Consider the following 20,564-nt stretch of genomic DNA (forward strand, 5'->3'; position numbering starts at 1 on the left):
GGATTAGAAGGAAGGGAGCTACCGTAATTTCGGGTGAAATTGATCATTTTTCACGGTTTTTCTTGTCCGTTTCCTATATTGTTGACAATGCCAAACAATTGAATGCAGGAAAACAAGTACGAAGGTGAGTCTCATTGACTCATGTACCGACATTTTCTTATAAATCTCATTTTAGTGCTAAGAAATATCTCTAAAATAAAAAATCGGGAAATCTCATTTCGGGGTGAAATTGATCACTTGTCAATGCGATTATTGTTAGTTTTCAAACCAACTCTATTTAATAAATTTGAGGTCCTTGAATCCGAATATGCTTGCTTGATTCTTTACAATACAATAATTATAGAAATAATGAATAGTTAAATTTCAAGAATTAGGCAAAAAACGCCTAAATGTATGCAATTTCCTAGGGAATTTCTTGATATCTAACAGAAATTCAATTATTTTCACCAAATGACCAAATTGGTACGAGTTTTGGTAATGAAATCTGGTTTGGGGATATATCTCAAGCATTCTCACAAACTTTCAAGTTTATACCATGTTCATATCATTGTTTAGAACTAGAAGTTTATAAATGTTTGTCAATATTGCACCGCACATGATTTTGGAATTTTACATTATTTTCATAGAAATAAACACTTTTTAACGCAAAAAACTTAACAACACACAATTCAACAATAGTTACAACAAACAACGTTCATTCACTGCAGGTAAAATTGATATTTGTGCTCCATTAGGCAGAAATAAAATTGAGTGACACGGTGATCAATTTCACCCTACTGATCAATTTCACCCGAATTTACGGTACCTTCCGTGAGAGGGAAACCAGGAAGTGATTGTGTCAGGTGTGAAGATTGTACCCCCTTTCCGAGTACAATAGCTAACGGGAGCTACAGCTGGCGTTGCTGCAAGTGAAAGGGCGATGGTGTGATAGTTTTTCATTGGTGCAGGAGATTCAGCTAATTGCAGTTTTCTCTCCCACGCGCGCACTCGGGAAAACCGGGATTTCGCGACTAGTCTGCTCTAATATTTTCTAGTGATTTTTTTCTCCATCGACCCTCTCAACCACGGCGAAATTGCTGGATGACCCGCATGCTGAGTGTTTTTCAAGTGCTTCACACCTATGAGGTTGGGCAAGTGAGCGAGTGAAGTGAAGTAGTGGCACAAATTCCTGATCCTGGGAGGCGGTGGAAATTTACGGCTCGGATTATTAATGAAGGATGATGAAAAAAGTGTGAAACGCTGGCAGAATAAATTTCGCTCCTTCCCAGCGGTGGAAGATAAAAGGCTCCTTTAGGGTTCGGTTCCAGTCGTCGAAAAAGTGCACAAGAAAGAGTGTGACATACAAAGTAAATATTTGAGATATTCGAGGCTGAGCATCGGCAGTGCTAAGGAAAAAAGTGAGTGAAAGTGAGCACATAAATCAAGAAAGTGCTTGGCGAGTGGAGAAGGTGCTAACAGTTCAACGGAAATGTGCCGTACCAGCTGAATCAACTGAAGAGAAATGGAAAAAGTGTTTCCGGTGCTAGAAGAAAAGTGCTATATCCCTCCCCATCCCTAACTGCCATCCCCGCCCATACAAAAGTGTAGTTTCACACACACGGGTCTGGAACCCCCTTTGGCCGTCATTAGCTTCAATCACCGAGGAAAAGTTCCATGTGTAGAAGAAGAAACAGAAGAAAGTAACAAAACAGCAACAACCCGAACCCAGCTTAATTGTCCCGAGCAAAGCAACCCGTAAATAGCATAATCCAAGAAGGCAACGGCGACAGCAGGTGGAAGAAACCATCGAAGCAGGCCACCCAACCTATCGACCATTAATAGTCGAAACGCGCACAAACCATACCCCATTCCCCCGACTACTAAGATCTGCTAAGAAAAAGGGAAAACTCGCGTGCAACTTACGCCGCCCAGCCAAGAAGAACGAGTGTTTCGATTTTCCTTCTGTTTTCCCTCGGTATCATTATATCCCATTCTTGGAGAATCCGTCTTGGGCACTCCTTGTCATCATCGGCACCCCGCGCATAGCAACCGACTTTTGACGCACACCCCACCCAATCCCGGCACACTTGGATCTACTCGAAAGCACCCCATCCGACCCCCTCCCCCTCGTTCCAGTAGTAACTGAAAGCTCGAAATCTCACCGGGAAAAAAATGGATAAAATTTGGATAACATTCCTGCTGCTGCTCATCGCAATCATCAACGCGCAAACAAGTGAGTACATGTCGTAATTTTCGTGTCTGTTGTTTTTTCCCCGACAGTCGGCGGGATTTTTACTCTGCTTTGTTGATGGAGGGCCATCAAGCAGCCACGATTGCTATTCAGCACCATGTCGTGCGAAATTTGATTACGATTCTGTTTTTTTTTTTCGGAGGAAAGAATTTCATTTTTGGCGGAATGTGAACGGAATTGTCAATTGCAATTGCCGTGATGGGGATGTTGAAAAACCGAGAGCAGGTGATTAGAATAGTTTGGTGGGAAAATCTGAATGTCGACAGATTTGAATGGTTTCGATTTTTTCACATAAACAAAGGTTTGAATAAATGATTCGAAATGTTTTAAGATACTCATGAACGTCGCCAGACAGGAGTAGAAAGTTGGGGCTTTGCATCTCCATGCTGACGGAAAAACAAAATTTGCGAAGTGAAATGTATCATGCTCCTACCGAAAGTTTTACCCAAAATTGTTCGAAGATTTCATAAACAGTACGTAACGGATATTTCAAGACATCTGTCTCTAATATATTATGGAGTTCAAAAGTATAATTCCTTCCAAACTCGATCATAAATAAGATTCCGAAATACTCCTTAGATATATATTTTTGGATTCGATTTCAGATTTTTTATTCTTACTCCTTTTAAAATTCAGTGTTTTTTTAGCGGGAGCGTCCATAAATGGCGTAGCATTTTTGACGTAGAAGTACGTCTTTCTTCTCTATACAGGAGTGAAATTGGAATTTCAAAACCAAGAGCGTTACGCTGGCATGAAATATTTTAAACGTTTATAACTTTTCGCTGGCTTAACGAAATTTCTTGATTAGCACCTCAATCGAAAGATAAGACATCAAAGCTTCATGTCGTTTACTTACTGAATCCCAAATACCTGTTCAAATAGTTTAATAATTGTTTTAAAAGTGAACATTGATTTCAAGCAAATCTATAAATAGGGGTGGCTAGAGAAAATTTGACGTCATTTGCTTTTCACTCTCCGATTGGCTCGCATCTCAGCAGGCGACAGATCGGCTTGCTCTGACCGGGCGTGCTTCTCAGGCACAGACATCGATAGCGAGGGCCCCCCCGTTTGCCTTGCTTCGCTCAAATCAAACTGTCGAGCGAGCGAGAGAAGATGCCGTCCGAAGCTAAAGCCATCACCGCTGCCGCCGCCTAGAAGAAGAAGAGTAAGCAGTCCACAGGTGAATTTGCGGTCGAGCTGTGAACACGGTCGGGCGAGTCATTCTCGCTTTGTGGTTCACCGCTTGTTTGCGTTCACCCAGCCATCGTCATCGCCGCCGCAAATTATCGGCCGAGGAGCTGTTGACCCGCGCATCAAAATTTCGACTCGTGATGAAATCATCATTGGTGGTCAAGAAGCAATCCCGATAGGAGCAAATACCAGAAGCCCCCTGAGTTTTGCTGGTCCGAGCAGTGTTATTTATCCGTAACAACATCGAAGCTAACAAAGCCATCGGTTCTTTTCAGAGCCATCAAATTTGTGGAAAAGAGTTAAAAGAGAAATATTTCCGACTTTATTTATAACTTCTAATATTCCTAAATCAATTTCACAGCTTCATACAAAATTTGATTTGTCATGAATGATTTATGACTCAACCATTTGAGATTGTACTCGCGGACGCTGCTGCAATGCCGTCGGGGTGAGTGCTCAACATTTCACAACGATTGTAATACAGAGTGGCTTTTCCAACAGCGCCTTTTATGTTCCATATTTTATGGGAACACTTTGATTAGGAAAATTATCCCATGTAACAAAATTGCGACATATTAAGAATGCTTTTGATAAGACATTCTCATTGAACAATTGCAATAATTTTGGCACCCATGGATCAGAAATTTACCGTCATAATAAAGAAAACTATTGATTATCAATAGCTCGTATTGAATATTTAGGGAATGCCAATCATTCCAACAATTCATGTTCGACCAATTTCTCACGTATTAGTATTCTCCACAATTTTCAAGTAATTTCAAGCCCAACACATTATTAGCACATACCCTTTTCCGGGTTGGTCGATCAGAAAACGAATAGCACAAAAGGGAGGAGCATCATCTGCTATTCCAAGGTTATAAAACATGCTGCCTTCGAGGGAGTCAGTTTCATTCCATTTCCGCTTTCGAGCTGGTAAGAGCTCCTCCGAACTTGCTTAGCGAGAAGTACCTCGCTGCTAGAAGCCTGCTGAGCTGTTAATCCAGAATCTGGTTTGTGAAATCGCTCAAGATTTCAAGATTGAGCTACGTTTCCAGATTTCAACTAAATCACTGTGATCCGCTACCCTGTTGCTGTGGTGCACCCATGAAATATTTAGCTGGTTTGTCGAATAAACTGAGAACTTATCCACATCTTCTTATTCTTCTTCTTTTTGGCATTAACGTCCTCACTGGGACAGAGCCTGCTTCTCAGCTTAGTGTTCTTATGACACTTCCACAGTTATTAACTGAGAGCTTTCTTTGCCAAAGTTTCCATTTTTGCATTCACAGAACATCAGATGTAACTTGAATTTTAACATATATTTTTGAATAATTTTTCCAATCACAAGTTTATAGGTAATAACGGTTTGACTAAACTGTAATTTTCGACGAAAAATTCAAAACTTTTTATCTTAAAATCTGATAGCCTTACACAAAAACTGTCTTCAGCAAACTTATTCATCTCGTCAAAAATCTACAACTTTGCTGAAGATACCATGAAGCTTTTCCTTCAATATGTTTAGTTATGTCAATTATAAAAAAAACGTCAAAAAATTCACTTAAGTCAAACCGTTACTGCTTTTCAACGTGTGATTGGAAAAATCACTCAAAAATATATGTTAAAATTTAAGTTATGTCTGATATTCTGTGAAAATTTCATTCAAATCGGTCCATAAATAACTGAGATATAGTTTATCAAAGTTGGTCATTTTGCATGAAAAATCAAAAGAGTTGCAGTTTTTTTACTCAGCGAAGAATCACACCATCAACGAAAATAGTGCGAAAGCAATAACCAATTGCATGCGAGTAGCGAACGGAGTGACGAAACAATCAAGGGAGAGCCCCACCACTCGCCATCGGTGAACGGAGCTCGAGCAAATAAAACCGCTTGTTGTTCTGCTCCCAGCTCATTCACAAATCGAACGGCATAACGAACGGATCAAGCAACGGAGCAGCAAAGAAGAGCGCGTGAAAGCCACAGCAGTGTGCGAGTAACGAACGGAACCAGAGAGCAACGAAGCGAAAGCAACAACTGAAAAACATTCAGTGGACGGATTAGTAGTCAGCGCCAACCGGCGACCTGTTGGAAACTAACGCCAGCGAAATACACACCATCTGCCTCTCCTTACCATTCATATTCTTGTACTTGATGAATTCAATGAAATGGTTTGGTTTGGCGATGGAGCAAAGAGTTATTTAGGATGATTTTACTTGACAAAGAGTTGTTGATAAATGTTCCAATCAAAAAGAGTTGTTTTGAAAAAGTTCACTTTTAGCAGAACTTTCCTCGGAAAATTTATGCTTTGCCAAAGAGTTGATAATGAAATTCCTGCAGCAAAGGGTCGAGTTTCTCCCCACGAATATTTCCAGCCAGGACCAGTCATGGCCCCCGCTTCCAAATTTCTCGAGTATGGAAATTGGGAAATGTATTAAAATTGCGACCGATTTTATATACTGTTCAATAAACTGTTTCTTGACCAATTGTAATGAGCAACAATTGATCTGAATTGATTTTTCTACATGTTGTCTATTGCGTTCTCGGACCATCCTCAAATTGTCGTATTGTCGATTATTCGTGATAAATCAGATATTGTATGATGCTACGAGATGAATTAAGATATTATAGCAAGTATGTGGTAAGCACATTAAGAAATATTACTAGCTATACTGTGTTTATCACGAGAAGTTCTTACTAGCTCGAAAGTGTAAATGAAATGAACCGAATCCTGTTGTTGTTACAGAGGGATTTTAATCCGAAGGTCATTCGTCCCTTAAATGAACCGAATCTGTCGAAGATAGTATGTTTTACATAACTTGAATTGCAGACGATGCTCCTTTCTTCCGTATTCTTCGCCTTCTTCTGATTGACCAATCTAGGATAAGATACATGAAGTTGATGTCTTGGTTAGTGATTTACATATCATGGAAAATTCACATGCGCGTTCGTATGGACAGTAAAAATATCAACATTATTTTAGTAGCTTACAATAAATTAAAATCACGCATGTTTTGGTTTCGTGCAAATTTTAATTATTTCTGATCAATGTTCAATGTGTTCTGATTTATATACTATGACATTTGCAATAGACTAACATGTAGAAAAAAATCAGATCAATAGTTGCTCATTACAATTGGTCAGGAAACAGTTTATTGAACAGTATTTAAAATCTGTCGCAATTTTAATACATTTTCCAATTTCCATACTCGAGAATTTAGGAAGTGTTCCCCTATTATATGATAAATCAACGATGCTGTTAGAAATATCATACAATGCTGAGTAGTATGATGTTATTACGGTCCGACGGCGCTGCAGCGGTAAATTCTCAAATTCATGTTATTTTGTGGGGTAAATTATGTGAACCAAATTGTAGTATACCGCGATATTTAGATCATTATAGATAAATCAGTAAATATCATCCAATAAACCCTTCTATGAACGTATGTTGGCCCTGAAAAGGGCCGATTGAGCTTGGATGCTGTGACCACGAGTCGAAATCTAGAAGCGGGGATCGGTCAACCTAGAAATCTTGAGCGATTTCACAAACCAGAAGGAAGCATGTTTTATAACCTCAGAATAGAAGATGATGCTCTACCCTTTTGTGCTCTTCGCTTTCCGATCGACCAATCTGGGAAATGGGTATGTGCCAATAATGTGTTGGGCTTGGAATTACTTGAAAATTGCGGAGAATGCTAATGCGTGAGAAATTGGTCGAACATGAATTGCTGGAAGGATTGACATCACTAAATATTCAATACGAGCTATTGATAATCAATAGTTTTCTTTATTATGAAGGTAAATTTCTGATCCAAAATTATTACAATTGTTCAATGAGAATATCTTTTCAAATGCATTCTTAATATGTCGCAATTTTGTTACATGTGATAATTTTGCTAATCAAAGTCTTCCCATAAAACATGGAAAATCAAAGACGCTGTTGGAAAAGCCACTCTATTTTACGATTGTTGTGGAATGTTGAGCACTCACCCCGACGGCACTGCAGCAGCGTCCGCGATTACAGTCTCAAAATGTTTAGTCATAAATTATTCATGACAAATGAAATTTTGTATGAAGCTGTGAAATTGATTTAGGAATATTAGAAGTCATATATAAAGTCGGAAATATTTCTCTTTTAAATCTGGCTGGGTGAACGCAAACAAGCGGTGAAGCACAAAGCGAGAATGACTTGCCCAACCGTGTTCACAGTTCGACCGCAAATTTTCCTGTGGACTGCTTCCTCTTCTTCTTCTTTTTCTTGGCGGTGGCAGCGCTGATGGCTTTGGCTTCGGACGGCATCTTCTCTCGCTCGCTCGACAGTTTGATTTGAGCGAAGCAAGACAAACGGAGAGGTCCTTCGCTATCGATGTCTGTGCCTGAGAAGCACGCCCGGTCAGAGCCAGACGATCTTTTGCCTGCTGAGATGCGATCCAAGCGGAGAATGGAAAGCAAATGACGTCAAATTTTCTCTAGCACCCCTATTTATAAATTTGCTTGAATCAACGTTCTCTTTTAAAACAGTAATTAAACTATTTGGACAGGTATGTGGGATTCAGTAAGTAAACGACATGACCCTTTGATGTCTTGTCTTTCAATTGAGGTGCCATTCAAGGAATTTCGTTAAACCAGCAAACAGTTATAAGAGTTCAAAATATAGAGAATTTTTATTTAACTTTCAAACTGTGCGGCATAATCAAATGCAAACGCATTCAGTTCCCGATGGTTAGTGCCTGTGCTTTTACTGTTCATAAGTCGCAAGGTGGAACTTTCCCCGAGGTCGTGTACGACTATGACAAAAGCCAGGATCAGCAATTGGTGTATGTTGGTTTGTCGCGGGTTACTTCACTGCAAGGACTATTTTTGACAAACGCTACCAATTTTTTCAAGTTCCATCACGCCAAAGGCAGCAATTCTCCCAAGAGGGTTGACTTAAGGAATGAGCTGCAGCGCTTAGGCAATCATCGATTAGTGACGCTTTGAGACAAACTGCGTCAACTACTAAATGCTCATGCAATGGATATTGCTACATACCAAAGCACTGGACCGATTCTATCGATTCTAACAATCGAAGCACCCGAGCTATCAAACATCTAATCTACTGGAGGAGTTTGGCGAACTACAGCTGGAGCCAGAAACCGATCACCCAACCAAGCAACACAAGGAAGCAACGACCAAACAAACAAATTCAATCATCTGGCATTATTCCTGGAACACATAACACTGGTTCTCGGAACCACAGAACGCCAAATGGTTTTGTTTAGGACTACCAAAATGAGTCCAAAAAGAGTTAACTTCTGAAAACTTCATCCGATCAATAACAACACAAAACTAGTACACTTACAAACTCATACACATGACAAATCAAATTATTAATCATCGTAGTTCTACGTCAACCCCGCGGTAATGTAATAGACATTACCCACCCCAAATTTTTTTCAACTGATTTTACATACTCCCTTACTCCTGGTAGAATTTCATCACTACAATTAATACCTCCCTTGAAAAATACGTAGCATAACAAGCTACCCCATTCCTTTCTTTTATTTTTGTTATTATTACTACATATACTTAAGGTGAAACATCTCAAAATCCATCTTCAATTCTGTATTGAACCTTAGAAGATACAAGTTTCACAAAAAAGGCAATAGACAGCGTTGCCCTTTTCATTCTAGCCTTGTGCACTAACAGAAAGCTTAAAATAAGAAGATCAGTTTCGCTGACTCACTATTTCTTGAAATAAGTGCCTTTGAAAACGCGAGTAGGGACTCAAGTCAGCCATTTTTGGATTCTGAGATGTTTCACCTCAAAATAAAATTTATACCGATCTGATTCATTTAACGGACAGCTTCAAATTCCGATCACTCTACTTGGTAAGGAAAATATTTCAAATGAAATGTTTTAATATCTGCTGTTCAAAAGTTCCTACTTTCAAGGCTAAGAAGCTTTTTTCTTATGCAAATTCATAATGCTCAACTGCCTTAGATGTCTCTTGAATGGTTTGACGATTTCAATTGATGACTTGAATCTTCTGTTTATAATTTACTTGAGCTGTCCGGAATTCAAATCAAAGTGTTCGGAATATGGAACAAAATTGAGGAATCGTCCGGAATAAGAATCATTTCTATTTATTTGAAATCGTTCATGTTGCAGAATCAAAATATTTTCCAACTGTTCGTAAAACTTAGTGATTGACTTATTTATTTAATGTGATTTTTGATAAGTTATATTTCACTGAGGCCTTAAGTGTCCGTAATATGAATGAAAACAATAGTTTGGTAAAGCTTAGATTAGCTTAGCTTAGACTGACTACACATATCTGTGATATCCAGCCGGGGGACAATCCAGGGACGAAATAGATCAGCGAAGTGAAACGGAGATGAATCCTTTAGAGATGACTTTCCTTCAGAGTAATATTTTAAACACGAGCTAATATGTTGATAACCAAAAGAGAGTTCTCCGTTGGTTTCTTTAATCTTTTATATGATTACCATATCCGTTACAGGGCGTTATCATTCCATCATTAATAAATTCAGATTGCAGTGGTAAATGTTATTTATGTCAAAGCTTTTAGACATGATAGGAATATATTCCTTGAGAACTTATTGAAAGCTACATTTACTTAATATATACAAATGCATCATCTCGCTTTTCTTTCCGGTTTCTTTTAGATCGCCGAGGTGGTTCATCCACCCAGTCGGCAGGTTTTTCCTTTTACCAGAAAACTTTTCTTCTTAGTAATATTTATCACTACGGTTTTTATTCACATCATCACTTAATCTCTCGGAAACGCAATTGCCTGGCCCATCGGTTATCGTCCTCTGCTTCATTAACACCACGTTTGAACGCATCTCTCTGTCTGAACCTCCTGAGGTCCTATTCTGTTCTCTGTGTACCGTGACCACAACGTTTCCAATTAGAACCTGGAATAAGTTTTGAGAGATTTGCTTTAGGTAAGTTGCTTTCAACCATTTTGCTGGGTGATTGGGTTTATGATTCTGATACCAGATCACGTCACCCTCCATCAGATCATCTAGAGGATTTTTTCGTTTCGTCCTGGAAACGACCTCCAGTAGATTATCCTCATTAGAGGTTTTAGCTGGTTTTAGTAAAAACTTCCTATAATGTTTTTTTTTTGGATTCAGCAAGTCGATCAATGTTTTAAGTGGATGAGCAAACACTCCTTCGGATGGGAAATGCCCATCAGCCGTCAATGAATTATTCCTATAATTGATTAAAAATAAGTTAATCTGGTTCTCCAATTCAAGTTCGCAATGCTCAGGTTCTACTAAGAACTTTTTCAAAACGTCCTTCACCGTTCTCACAAACCGCTCCGCCTGAACGTTGCTTGCTGGATGGTATGGAGGGCTTTTTAGCACCTTAATCCCTTGGTTTTCCAAGAAAAATGTGAAAGCAAAAGAATTGAATGGAGGACCTCCGTTTGAAACTAACACATCCGGAAGACCAAACCTGGCCAACAATGCAACTAATTATTTGAGGACTTTTCCACACTCAGTGCCAGTTTTCATCCATTCTACTTACACCCACTTAGAGTAACTGTCAACAATCAATAGAAACGTGTGGCTTGAAAAATGGAAAAAATCTACATGAACTCTGCTGAAAGGCCTTGTTGTAGGAATCCATTCCGAATCAATTTTCTGTTTTGAAATGGTTACCATACTGTTACACACATCACATTTTTTCACAAATTCCTCTATCTGCGAGTTTATGCCAAACCAATAAACGGACTGCCTTGCTAACCTTTTCATTTTTACAACTCCTGCGTGGTTACCATGTAAAAGATTCAGAACATGCGGTTGTAATACCGCTGGGATGACCACGCGATCCTGATACAATAAACATTCATCTACTATCTCCAATTCATGTTGATTCGCAAAAACGTTAGTGAAATGTTTGTTTAATCTATCAGGCCAACCATGTTTCACGAAAGAAATAACTTTACACATAAATTCATCATTTTTGGTTGCATTTGCATTTTTTTCATGGTCCAGCTCCTCCAGTTTTTACTGAAGTTTAAACTCTTTACAAAATCCGTATTTAATTCATTTGGTATTGACTGAGGCAAAGGAAAACGGGAGCAAAAATCTGCGTTTCCCATTTTAGACGAAGGCCTATAGCGGATCTCAAAGTCGTATATGGACAGCTCCAAAACATATCATTGTATTCTTGTGACAAATATTGAATTTCGTCCCTTTTTACCAAATATTCCTACCAATGGGATATGATCTATAAAAACGAAAAACTTTTTCCCATAGAGGTATTTGTGAAATTTTTAATAGTACAGACAAATGCAAGAGCTTCCAGATGTAAAATGGGGTAAGATGTTTGACATTTATCAAGAGAAAACGAGGTAACACTAATTGGCTTTTCTGTTCCATCTTTTACATAGGCATTGATACCCCCTAGTCCATACCCTGATGCATCAGAGACTATAACAAGTGGTTTATTTGGGTCATAAAATTCAAGTAGATCGGTTGCCAAAAGTGCATTTTTAGAATCCTCAAACGCTTTACTGCAATTGCTATTCCAAACAAATTTTACATCCTTCTTCAATAGATTATACAAATGAAACAGCTTTGTAGAGAGGTAAGGAATGAACTTTTGGTAATAATTAATCAAACCCAAAAAAGATTTCAATTCACTTACATTTCTTGGCACGTTTGCGTTTTTTATTGTAGAAATCTTGTCGGGACATGGTTTTAAACCTTCTTCGCTAATAACATGACCAAGATAGTCCAACTCTTTAACAAAAAAATCTGCATTTGTCTAAATTTACTTTAATATTTGCCTTTGACAACTTCGCTAAAACTATTCGCATTTTAGAAAGACAGTCTTCAAAGTTTTTTTCCCGCAATCAGTACGTCATCTAGATAAACGTAAACCCCGTCAATACCATGTAATATTTGATCCATTATTTGCTGAAATATGGCAGCGCTTGATGAAGCGATTGTAAGTAGGGTAGGTGTACAAAGTGGTTCCCTATTTCGCCATACTTAATAATTTTAATGTCTTCAAATGTTGATTTTTTTTGTGTGTTGTGGTAGTTAGATTTAAGATATATCTTGATGTTAAAACATTCAAAAAGATTTAAATTGAGAAAGTTATCAAAATTTCACATATGGCCAAATAGGGAACAACTATGGCCATAACTGGTACACTTACCCTATATAAACCTCTTGTTGTATTAATGAGCATAAATTTCTTGGAACGATTTGTCAATTCCTATTGAGTGTATGCACCTTCAAGGTCAAGAGCGCAAAACAGTTTACATCCTGCTAGTTTTGCAAACAAATCTTGTGCAGTTGGTAAAGGGTAAGTATTCGCTATTATCATCTTATTTATTGAAACTTTGCAATCTATTACAAGTCTTATTTGGTTGTTCTTTTAAATTACCACGATAACCGGGGGCCGGCGATGAGGGCAGGATCAAACATGTCGTGCGTCGGTCGAGTGAAAGTGAAAAAGTGCCGCGTTCGATAAGTTCATTTTGATCTTTCGACGTTGACGCTTGCCACTGGGCAATGCGTCAAGAAAGCCTGAGCAGTCGTCAAATGTTTTCCCTCTCGGGTCGCGCGCCTATTTTCTCTGAGTGCTTTTATGTAGCCGAGCAAACTAGTGAAGCTGAAAGTGGATTGTTGCTGCTCAAGGATAACGGATCAATTGGTGATCTCGTTTCATGCTACTATTTCTAATCTATAAAATATGTATGATTGCACCTTTAATCGTTACAACGGTGAGACGTAAATATGATTTTAAAACAAACTATGGAAGGTTCGTCACTGTGAGTGTCGACATAAACTCTGATTCATAAATTATTTACGTCCAATTTTTTTTCTCGAAACACCTTTTTCCTTTTACTTTTATTTTTGTAATTAAAAAAAAAAAAACTTTGAATGGTTCGACACTACGAGTGTAGACTTGCGAAAGGTTCACTTTATTAAACAAACTTTGAAAGGTTCGTCACCTCAAGTGTCGGCATAATTTTTCTCTACATAGAAATTGTTCGTACCAAATGAAAATATTATATTTACATATAAGCATGTATATATCTCACAAATCATTGTTTATCATGGTCTAATCGCTTATCAAAGTGAATCCTGTGACCCAACGATCCTTCCCATTAACAAACATCCCTCCCAGTAACCTTTGTGGAGATGCAGAGGCAAACACGGTCTCCAAATAGCAAAGGTTACACACTAACATTCCTTCCCCCATTCCCACCTGACTGCAAGGACGTGGCCGGCGCCGTTATTGACCCTGTATAAATAGAGGCACTGAATTATGCACATTGAAGAAGATTATGGCCAATCCCAGCCAAACTTCTAGTTGATTCTTTGTGCATTTTCACTGACTTCGGTCAATCACGGAATAGCAACCATTGATATGTGTTGTCAGTCTAAGCTAAGCTAAGCTAAGCTATCCAAGTAATCATCAACCTTGTCTTTTAATCTGTATGGTACATCGTAGGCTTTTTTAAAAATTGGTTGTTCCGTTTTTATCACTAGATCAGCTTGAAAGCCTAGAATAGGTGTCGAAAAATCCTTAACAAAAACTTTAGAAAACTGTTGTTTCAAGCCACTAATCAACACCTCATTATTGTCAATAATTATGTTATTGATCACAACTTGATTAGAAAAAAAATCCGCCAGTTAGGGAACAAAACGTCCAGCCAAGGTCGACCCAATAATGGAATAAAATTATTGCAACAATCTAGCACTAAAAGTTTAAAAATTGCTTCCTTTCCTTGAAAACTGACAAAAACTTTCGCTTCACCAAGCACGTCTAGTTTGGACCCATTAACAACAGCCAAATTGTTATTGCACTTCTGCAAAGGATTGTCAAACAATGAAAAGTATTGTCGTTTATTTATTAGAGTCACCACCGACCCACAATCGATTTCCATACTAAGTAATTTGCCATAAATAGTCAGCTCCAACAAACAAGGGTTATTGATTTTGTTAATAGAAGTAATATTCATGCATTCAAATTCGTCATTCTCGCTCTCACCTACGTCCATGTCGTCGTCTTCGGTATCCGAGTCCTTGGTGGTCATCCTATTGATCATGTCATGCAAATCTCATCCACTGCCGGAGCTTGCTGATCCTCCACCATGTTCACAGCATCTCTCTTCCAGTTCTTCAATTGGGTCCTAAAATTTTTAATGAAATCTTGTTTTTATTTAATAACACGAAAAAGAATGTTACTGTATCTACTTTAGCAATTTTTACCGCTCAAATAATGGCTATATCATGTTTAAACTTTAATTTAAAAATTTGGTCCATAAATGAACCTTGACACTTTTGATCATGTTTGACGTTCGCTCAGTCGACAAAAACACCACAGGGGTTTTAGTTCGACCACTGGGGTTGTTCCTATCTGACATTTCGTAAGGGACACGGAAAACAAAATACACCCAAAATTTGAGTTTAAGCCAAAGGATGTGACAAAATCTAAAAAAATGTTTTTTGGGCTTAAACCAACGGAAAGCATTAGAAAATTGAGTAAACATGTGTTTTTGGCCTAAACTTAAGCGTTTGGCACTAAAATTGGGACAGGGCTTTAGGACCCGATTTAAAGCATCGTTTTTTAATATGACCCTTAATACCACAGTAGTCACATGTGAAGTTGGCAAAGCGCGATAGTCTTTTATGTTCTGGATTCCGCCATTCGTCTGTGTTTAATGACCTCGATTTACCCCAATCAGTTGATTGTCTTTGGTGAACCCCTTGACGCACTGGCCATTGTCTGTATCCTAAACGATTCTTTACAGAACCTCTGGAATTTTCACCTTGCCATGCCAGCTCATATGTTCTAGCAAGTTTCCTCATAGAAGTTCCAACAGCATTGGCACCTGCCATTTTCAAAAAGGCTATTTTATCCCAACTGTTTTCCCGACTTCCCAAAGCTTTAGCGTTAGTTTCGGCAATTTGCCATGTCGTTATAATTTTCTCAGCCGTCTCCAACGTCAGCTTTTCTCCGTTTAGAAGCCTTTGTTGGAGGGCTTTGTCATTAACGCCAGCTACGATGCGATCTCTTATTGCCATATTTTTGAAATCACCGAAGCCGCAAAACTCAGCCTGAAGCTTCAGGGCTAAAACCAAATCTTCCAAAGTTTCACCAGCTTACCTAATTCGGGAATAAAATTGACACGCTGTATCACATCAGGTTCAATTTTGTCAAGCCTGGCTTTCAATTTGGTTACAATGTTCGCATACACAGCGGTATCTAAAGCCCCATTAGGATATAATAATTTAAGTTCAGAATACAAAACTGTTCCCCCCAATGTAATCAAATGAGCTTTTTTTCATTTCGTCGGAAACTGCGTTGGCTTGAAAGCAATAGGCAAGCCGATCTACCCAATCACAAAAGGAAGAGCCTTTTCTGTATGGCTCAATCATAGTAGTCAATCCATTGAACGCCATTGTTAGAAAGAATAACAATCTAAAATTCAAATAAAAGAATACTAACAAAAGGCACCAATAAGGACCCCAAAATGGAGTAAATTACACAAGTGGTGAAAGACGTTAGCAATAAGCCAAATTATAGGCGTTTGTCGTTTTTCAATAATAGTTTCAGTGGCCAAGAATAATGAAGATCATGAAAACAAAATCTCAGTAAGAATCCGTTGAGATGTAAAATTGACTCACCAATTTACTGCTCACTCACATGTGTTCCAACCAGTCGATGAACCAACTGAGGTCAATGGCCTTGATGTTGATACTGGTTGAACGATCCTTCTGGTTATCTCGTTCGAAAAGATGCTGGGTCAACCAAAGCTGGTAAACTCAACTACGTTGAAACCTCCTTGGCGCTACAAACACAAAGACCGATCCTGATGTCGTATTTTCACTACTGAATTTGCGTGGGGTTGAGTGCCCTCCGTAGCTGGATGGATGCTCACTGATGCTTTTATATCCAAACCAGCTCAACTAGATGAATATGTAAAAGGAGGCACTCTTAATAAAACTGATCAAAAATATCTTCAACTGCACGTCATAGCATATAATTCACCACTACAAAAGATCTTCCAAACCAATAAGATCATTTATTATCTATAGAACAATCAACTGACGCTCAAAAACAAAATGGTCGATTGTAATATGATCTTAAACAGCATTTCACCACCAACACCAACCCAGAAAATTAGGTCAAAAAACTCTATGATTACTGCTTATTTCTTCTCTGAAGGTAGATTTGTAAATTAACTTACATTGTTATACCCGAAAAGAACCACGATCGAATTTTCTTTTGAGAACAAAAAAATTACTTCTGTGAACTTTCCGTCCGGACGCTCACCTATCGCCGATTAAAAGGAGGTTTTGCCGATTGCACGCGTTTCGCACCGTTCATCAAGCCGTCTACAATTCAACTGAGCTACCTCACAACTGACAGCATTTACTTACGGCTACGGTGTATTGATGTCCGGTTGCCTCGTCGTCAACTTGTGATATCCAGCCGGGGGACAATCCAAGGACGAAATAGATCAGCGAAGTGAAACGGAGATGAATCCTTTAGAGATGACTTTCCTTCAGAGTAATAATTTAAACACGAGCTAATACGTTGATAGTTGATAACCAAAAGAGAGTTCTCCGATGGTTTCTTTTATCTTTTATATGATTACCATATCCGTTACAGGGCGTTATCATTCCATCATTATTAAATTCGGATTGTAGTGGTAAATTTAATTTATGGCAAAGCTACACTGATCAAAACAAGTTGTTGAGAATCAGAACACAACAATATCAATGTTTGCTATTCCGTGATTGACCGAAGTCAGTGAAAATGCACAAAGAATCATAATCTTCTTCAGTGTGCATAATTCAGTACCGTAAAACGGGGTATCTTTGATAATGCGGGTAACTTTGATAGTGCGTAACCCACCACATACTAAACGAAATATCATAATTTCTGTAAATCGGTTAAGCAAAACGAATGCAAAACTGAAGAATATTAGTATGACACTCCATATAAGAGCTGTTTTCATTTGAATCGAGACCATTTGAGGCTTTTTACACGAATATTAAAAATTGACACAATTTCAGCATTTTTGAAACGCTTACAAACAATCTGTTGTACGATCACTATTTGATGTACTTTTGAATAGTTGGCCTCTTATATTTGGCAGCCTAGTTATTACAGAACTTGAATACGGTCTCAAATCTCTTAGCGAAAAGCATTTTCACAAACTGAGACCATTTTTATAATCTAAGTTAGAAATTTCCCTATAAAGTTAAACGCCTATAGGTATGCAATGCCCTACAAATGTTCGTAATTCATTCAATTTTGTTCGATGCATACTCCATTATCAAATTTACCCCAAAACAGAAAACCGACTTTCGATTATATGAAAACTTATATATCCATTCAAATTAAATTTTTTGGCAATCTATCAACAGCAATCGATATGTAGGATGCCAGTACTTGTTTTAAAAATATAAATTATAATTCTATGAAACAGCATGAATAAATATTCAAGTTTTCATCGAAAAAACTATCAAAGTTACCCCGTTTTACGGTACCTTTATTTAAAGACGGTCAATAACGGCGCCGGCTACGTTCTTGCAGTCAGGTGGGATTGAGGGAAGGAATGTTAGTGTGTAACCTTTGCTATTTGGAGAACGTGTTTGCCTCTGCATCTCCACAAAGGTTACTGGGACGGATGTTTGTTAATGGAGAGGATCGTTGGGTCGCAGGATTCACTTTGAAAAGCGATTATACCATGATAAATAATTATTTGTGAAATATAAACATGCTTATATGTAAATATAATATTTTAATTTGATGTATACAATTTCTATAAAGAGGAAAATTATTCCGACACTTGAGATGACGAACCATTCATAGTTTGTTGAAAAATCATATCTACGTCCAACCGTTGTAACGATTAAATGTGCAGTCATACATATTTTATAGATTAGAAATAGTAGCATGAAAGGAGCTCACCGATTGATCCGTCATCCTTGACTGAGCAGCAACAATCCACTTTCAGCTTCACTTGTTTGCTCGGCTATATAAAAGCACTCAGAGAAAGTAGGCGCGCGACCCGAGAGGGAAAACAACCGATGAGATTTCTCGGGCTTTCTTGACGCACTGCCCAGGAGCAAGCGTCAAGATCAAAAAGAACTTGTCGAATGCGGCACTTTTTCACTTTACACGTTCGACGCGCGACATGTTTTATCATGCCCTCATCGCCCGCCTCCGAAGCAGCAAGCAGTCAAGGTCGAAAAACCAAACACTACTAACAGACCGCGCACTTTTTTCACTTCTCTTAATGAAAACGATAGTTTGGTAAAACCCAAAAAGCATTCGGCAAACATGTTGTCATGAAGCATATTTCTTGTTTTACTTATTTAATTTATATTTTCTCTTGATGAAGCAGCCTTGCAGTGTTGATTTGTTGTAGCGCGTAACTGGCCATATAAAACATTATTTGAATTATACAACGTATATTTATATTATACATGAATTATAGTGCTTTTCACAATATTTGACGAGAAACCATTGAAAAGGTTGACTGAAATTTCTGTCACTTATTTGTTTTTAGTTTTTGTACCAAAACTAGGCTCCAAAATCAAGAAGAATGAGCCGTCGCACGCCAGGTTTTGACACAAAATCTGAAATGTCTCACAATACGAGTATCTCCGGTGGTCATTTCTGGGTTATTTTGTAGTAACAATGAGCCAGAGTGGTCATTCATCTAAAACTGAACTAGAAGAGTCACAGGTATCCAGATTCATGAAGAATGAGCCGTCGCATGCCTAGTTTTGGTACAAAAACCGAAATGTCCCACAAAACGGGTATTTCCAGTGGCCATTCCTGGGTTATTTTAGTGGGCCAGAAGAACCAAAGTTGTCATTCATCAATAATTGAACTAGCAAAGTCACAGGGATTCAAAATAATGAAGATTGAGCCGTCACATGCCTACTTTTGATGCTAAAACTTTGCTGTCCAATATTACGGGTTTCCCGGTGGCCATTCCGGTGCTCCAAAAGAACCAGAATAACCATGCATTCATTCTTTTGGCAAAATACATCCAAACATAAAAAATCGTAAAGATCTGGATACAATTCATTTGGTTTTGGGGGGTTCAAATCTGAGTAATTTCATCGAATTGTCCAGATTGGCCACCTCCCGGGACTGCAGGAACCGGTTCCGCATGGGCCATACTGGACCGAATTTTTCAGGAAATTTTCGCCGATAATTGGTTCCTTATTACAGTAAAAAAAAATGCCAAAATATCCATCAACCGAATACTTATTCAACAATATGAGGACTGTTTAGATTACTTTTTTAGTAACGAAACTACAGGTCGTCAAAGTAAGGGTCTCTAAAGGGACTTTTTTCAGATGTAGCAGGTTCCCGGTGGCCACTGTGAATAAATCCGGATTTCCGGGAGGGTTTTTGGAATTAGACATGTGTGCCCTACATTTAAGCTCAACAGAACTAAATTCAGTCAACACACTGATTTTTGCAAGCGGGGTCGAAAACTACCCTAAGACACAATTTGTAACTTTTTTTATGGGGTCATTCAAAACTTTTGTTTCCGCAAAAACAAAATTTCCCACAAAAAATAATTGTCAGAAAGTTAGCTTGTTTCAATCAAAAGTTACATTGATTTGAATTTTGAAATGGGTCGAAAAAGACCCAAGGTCCTTATTAAGGTTAAAATCATAGAAATGTTTTGGCTATTTGTTGAAATAAAAGTATATTTGATCTATTTTTCGTCGCATTGAACAAAATAAAAACATTGATGCGTAGTAAATGCATGAGAGAGACTTGCGAAGAGGAAAAATAATAACCTCATATGCAGCCCAGATTCCGCTGTCATGAAACGTCAAATGCAGCCCATCGTTTCTAAGGCTGAAAAAGTGAAAAGTATTGTATTCAAAATAAAATATTATTAGAAACCTTAGTCAGCGGAGCAGTTTTTCCAAAGATGCTGGTAAATCTAAACACAAGACTAGATATTTATAATGTCTGCTACTTTAGCTGACATGAAATTTCACTCATAATGCCGTTTATGCTTCGGTGTGATGCAAACGCAATTTTTTTTTGCTGAGATGGTCATGTGAGAGCTTGAACGGTTTGCGCAAAATTGATGTACACACTGCACAGTGGCCCAGGAATCAGT

At 38.2% G+C, this 20,564-nt stretch overlaps 1 protein-coding gene across 1 annotated transcript in view; it reads left to right on the forward strand.

The window, feature by feature from the left end:
* Positions 1 to 762: 762 nt before the first annotated feature.
* Positions 763 to 20,564, forward strand: part of LOC5572379 — a 516,304-nt gene continuing 496,502 nt past the window's right edge. Inside the window, exon 1 of the mRNA XM_021838796.1 lies at positions 763 to 2,212. Within this exon, the coding sequence (XP_021694488.1) occupies positions 2,152 to 2,212 (61 nt within the window). The 5' untranslated portion in view covers positions 763 to 2,151. The remainder of the gene's footprint in view (positions 2,213 to 20,564) is intronic.

The sequence above is a fragment of the Aedes aegypti genome, chromosome 1 (genome assembly GCF_002204515.2).
Source record: "Aedes aegypti strain LVP_AGWG chromosome 1, AaegL5.0 Primary Assembly, whole genome shotgun sequence".
NCBI classification, from domain to species: domain Eukaryota; kingdom Metazoa; phylum Arthropoda; class Insecta; order Diptera; family Culicidae; genus Aedes; species Aedes aegypti.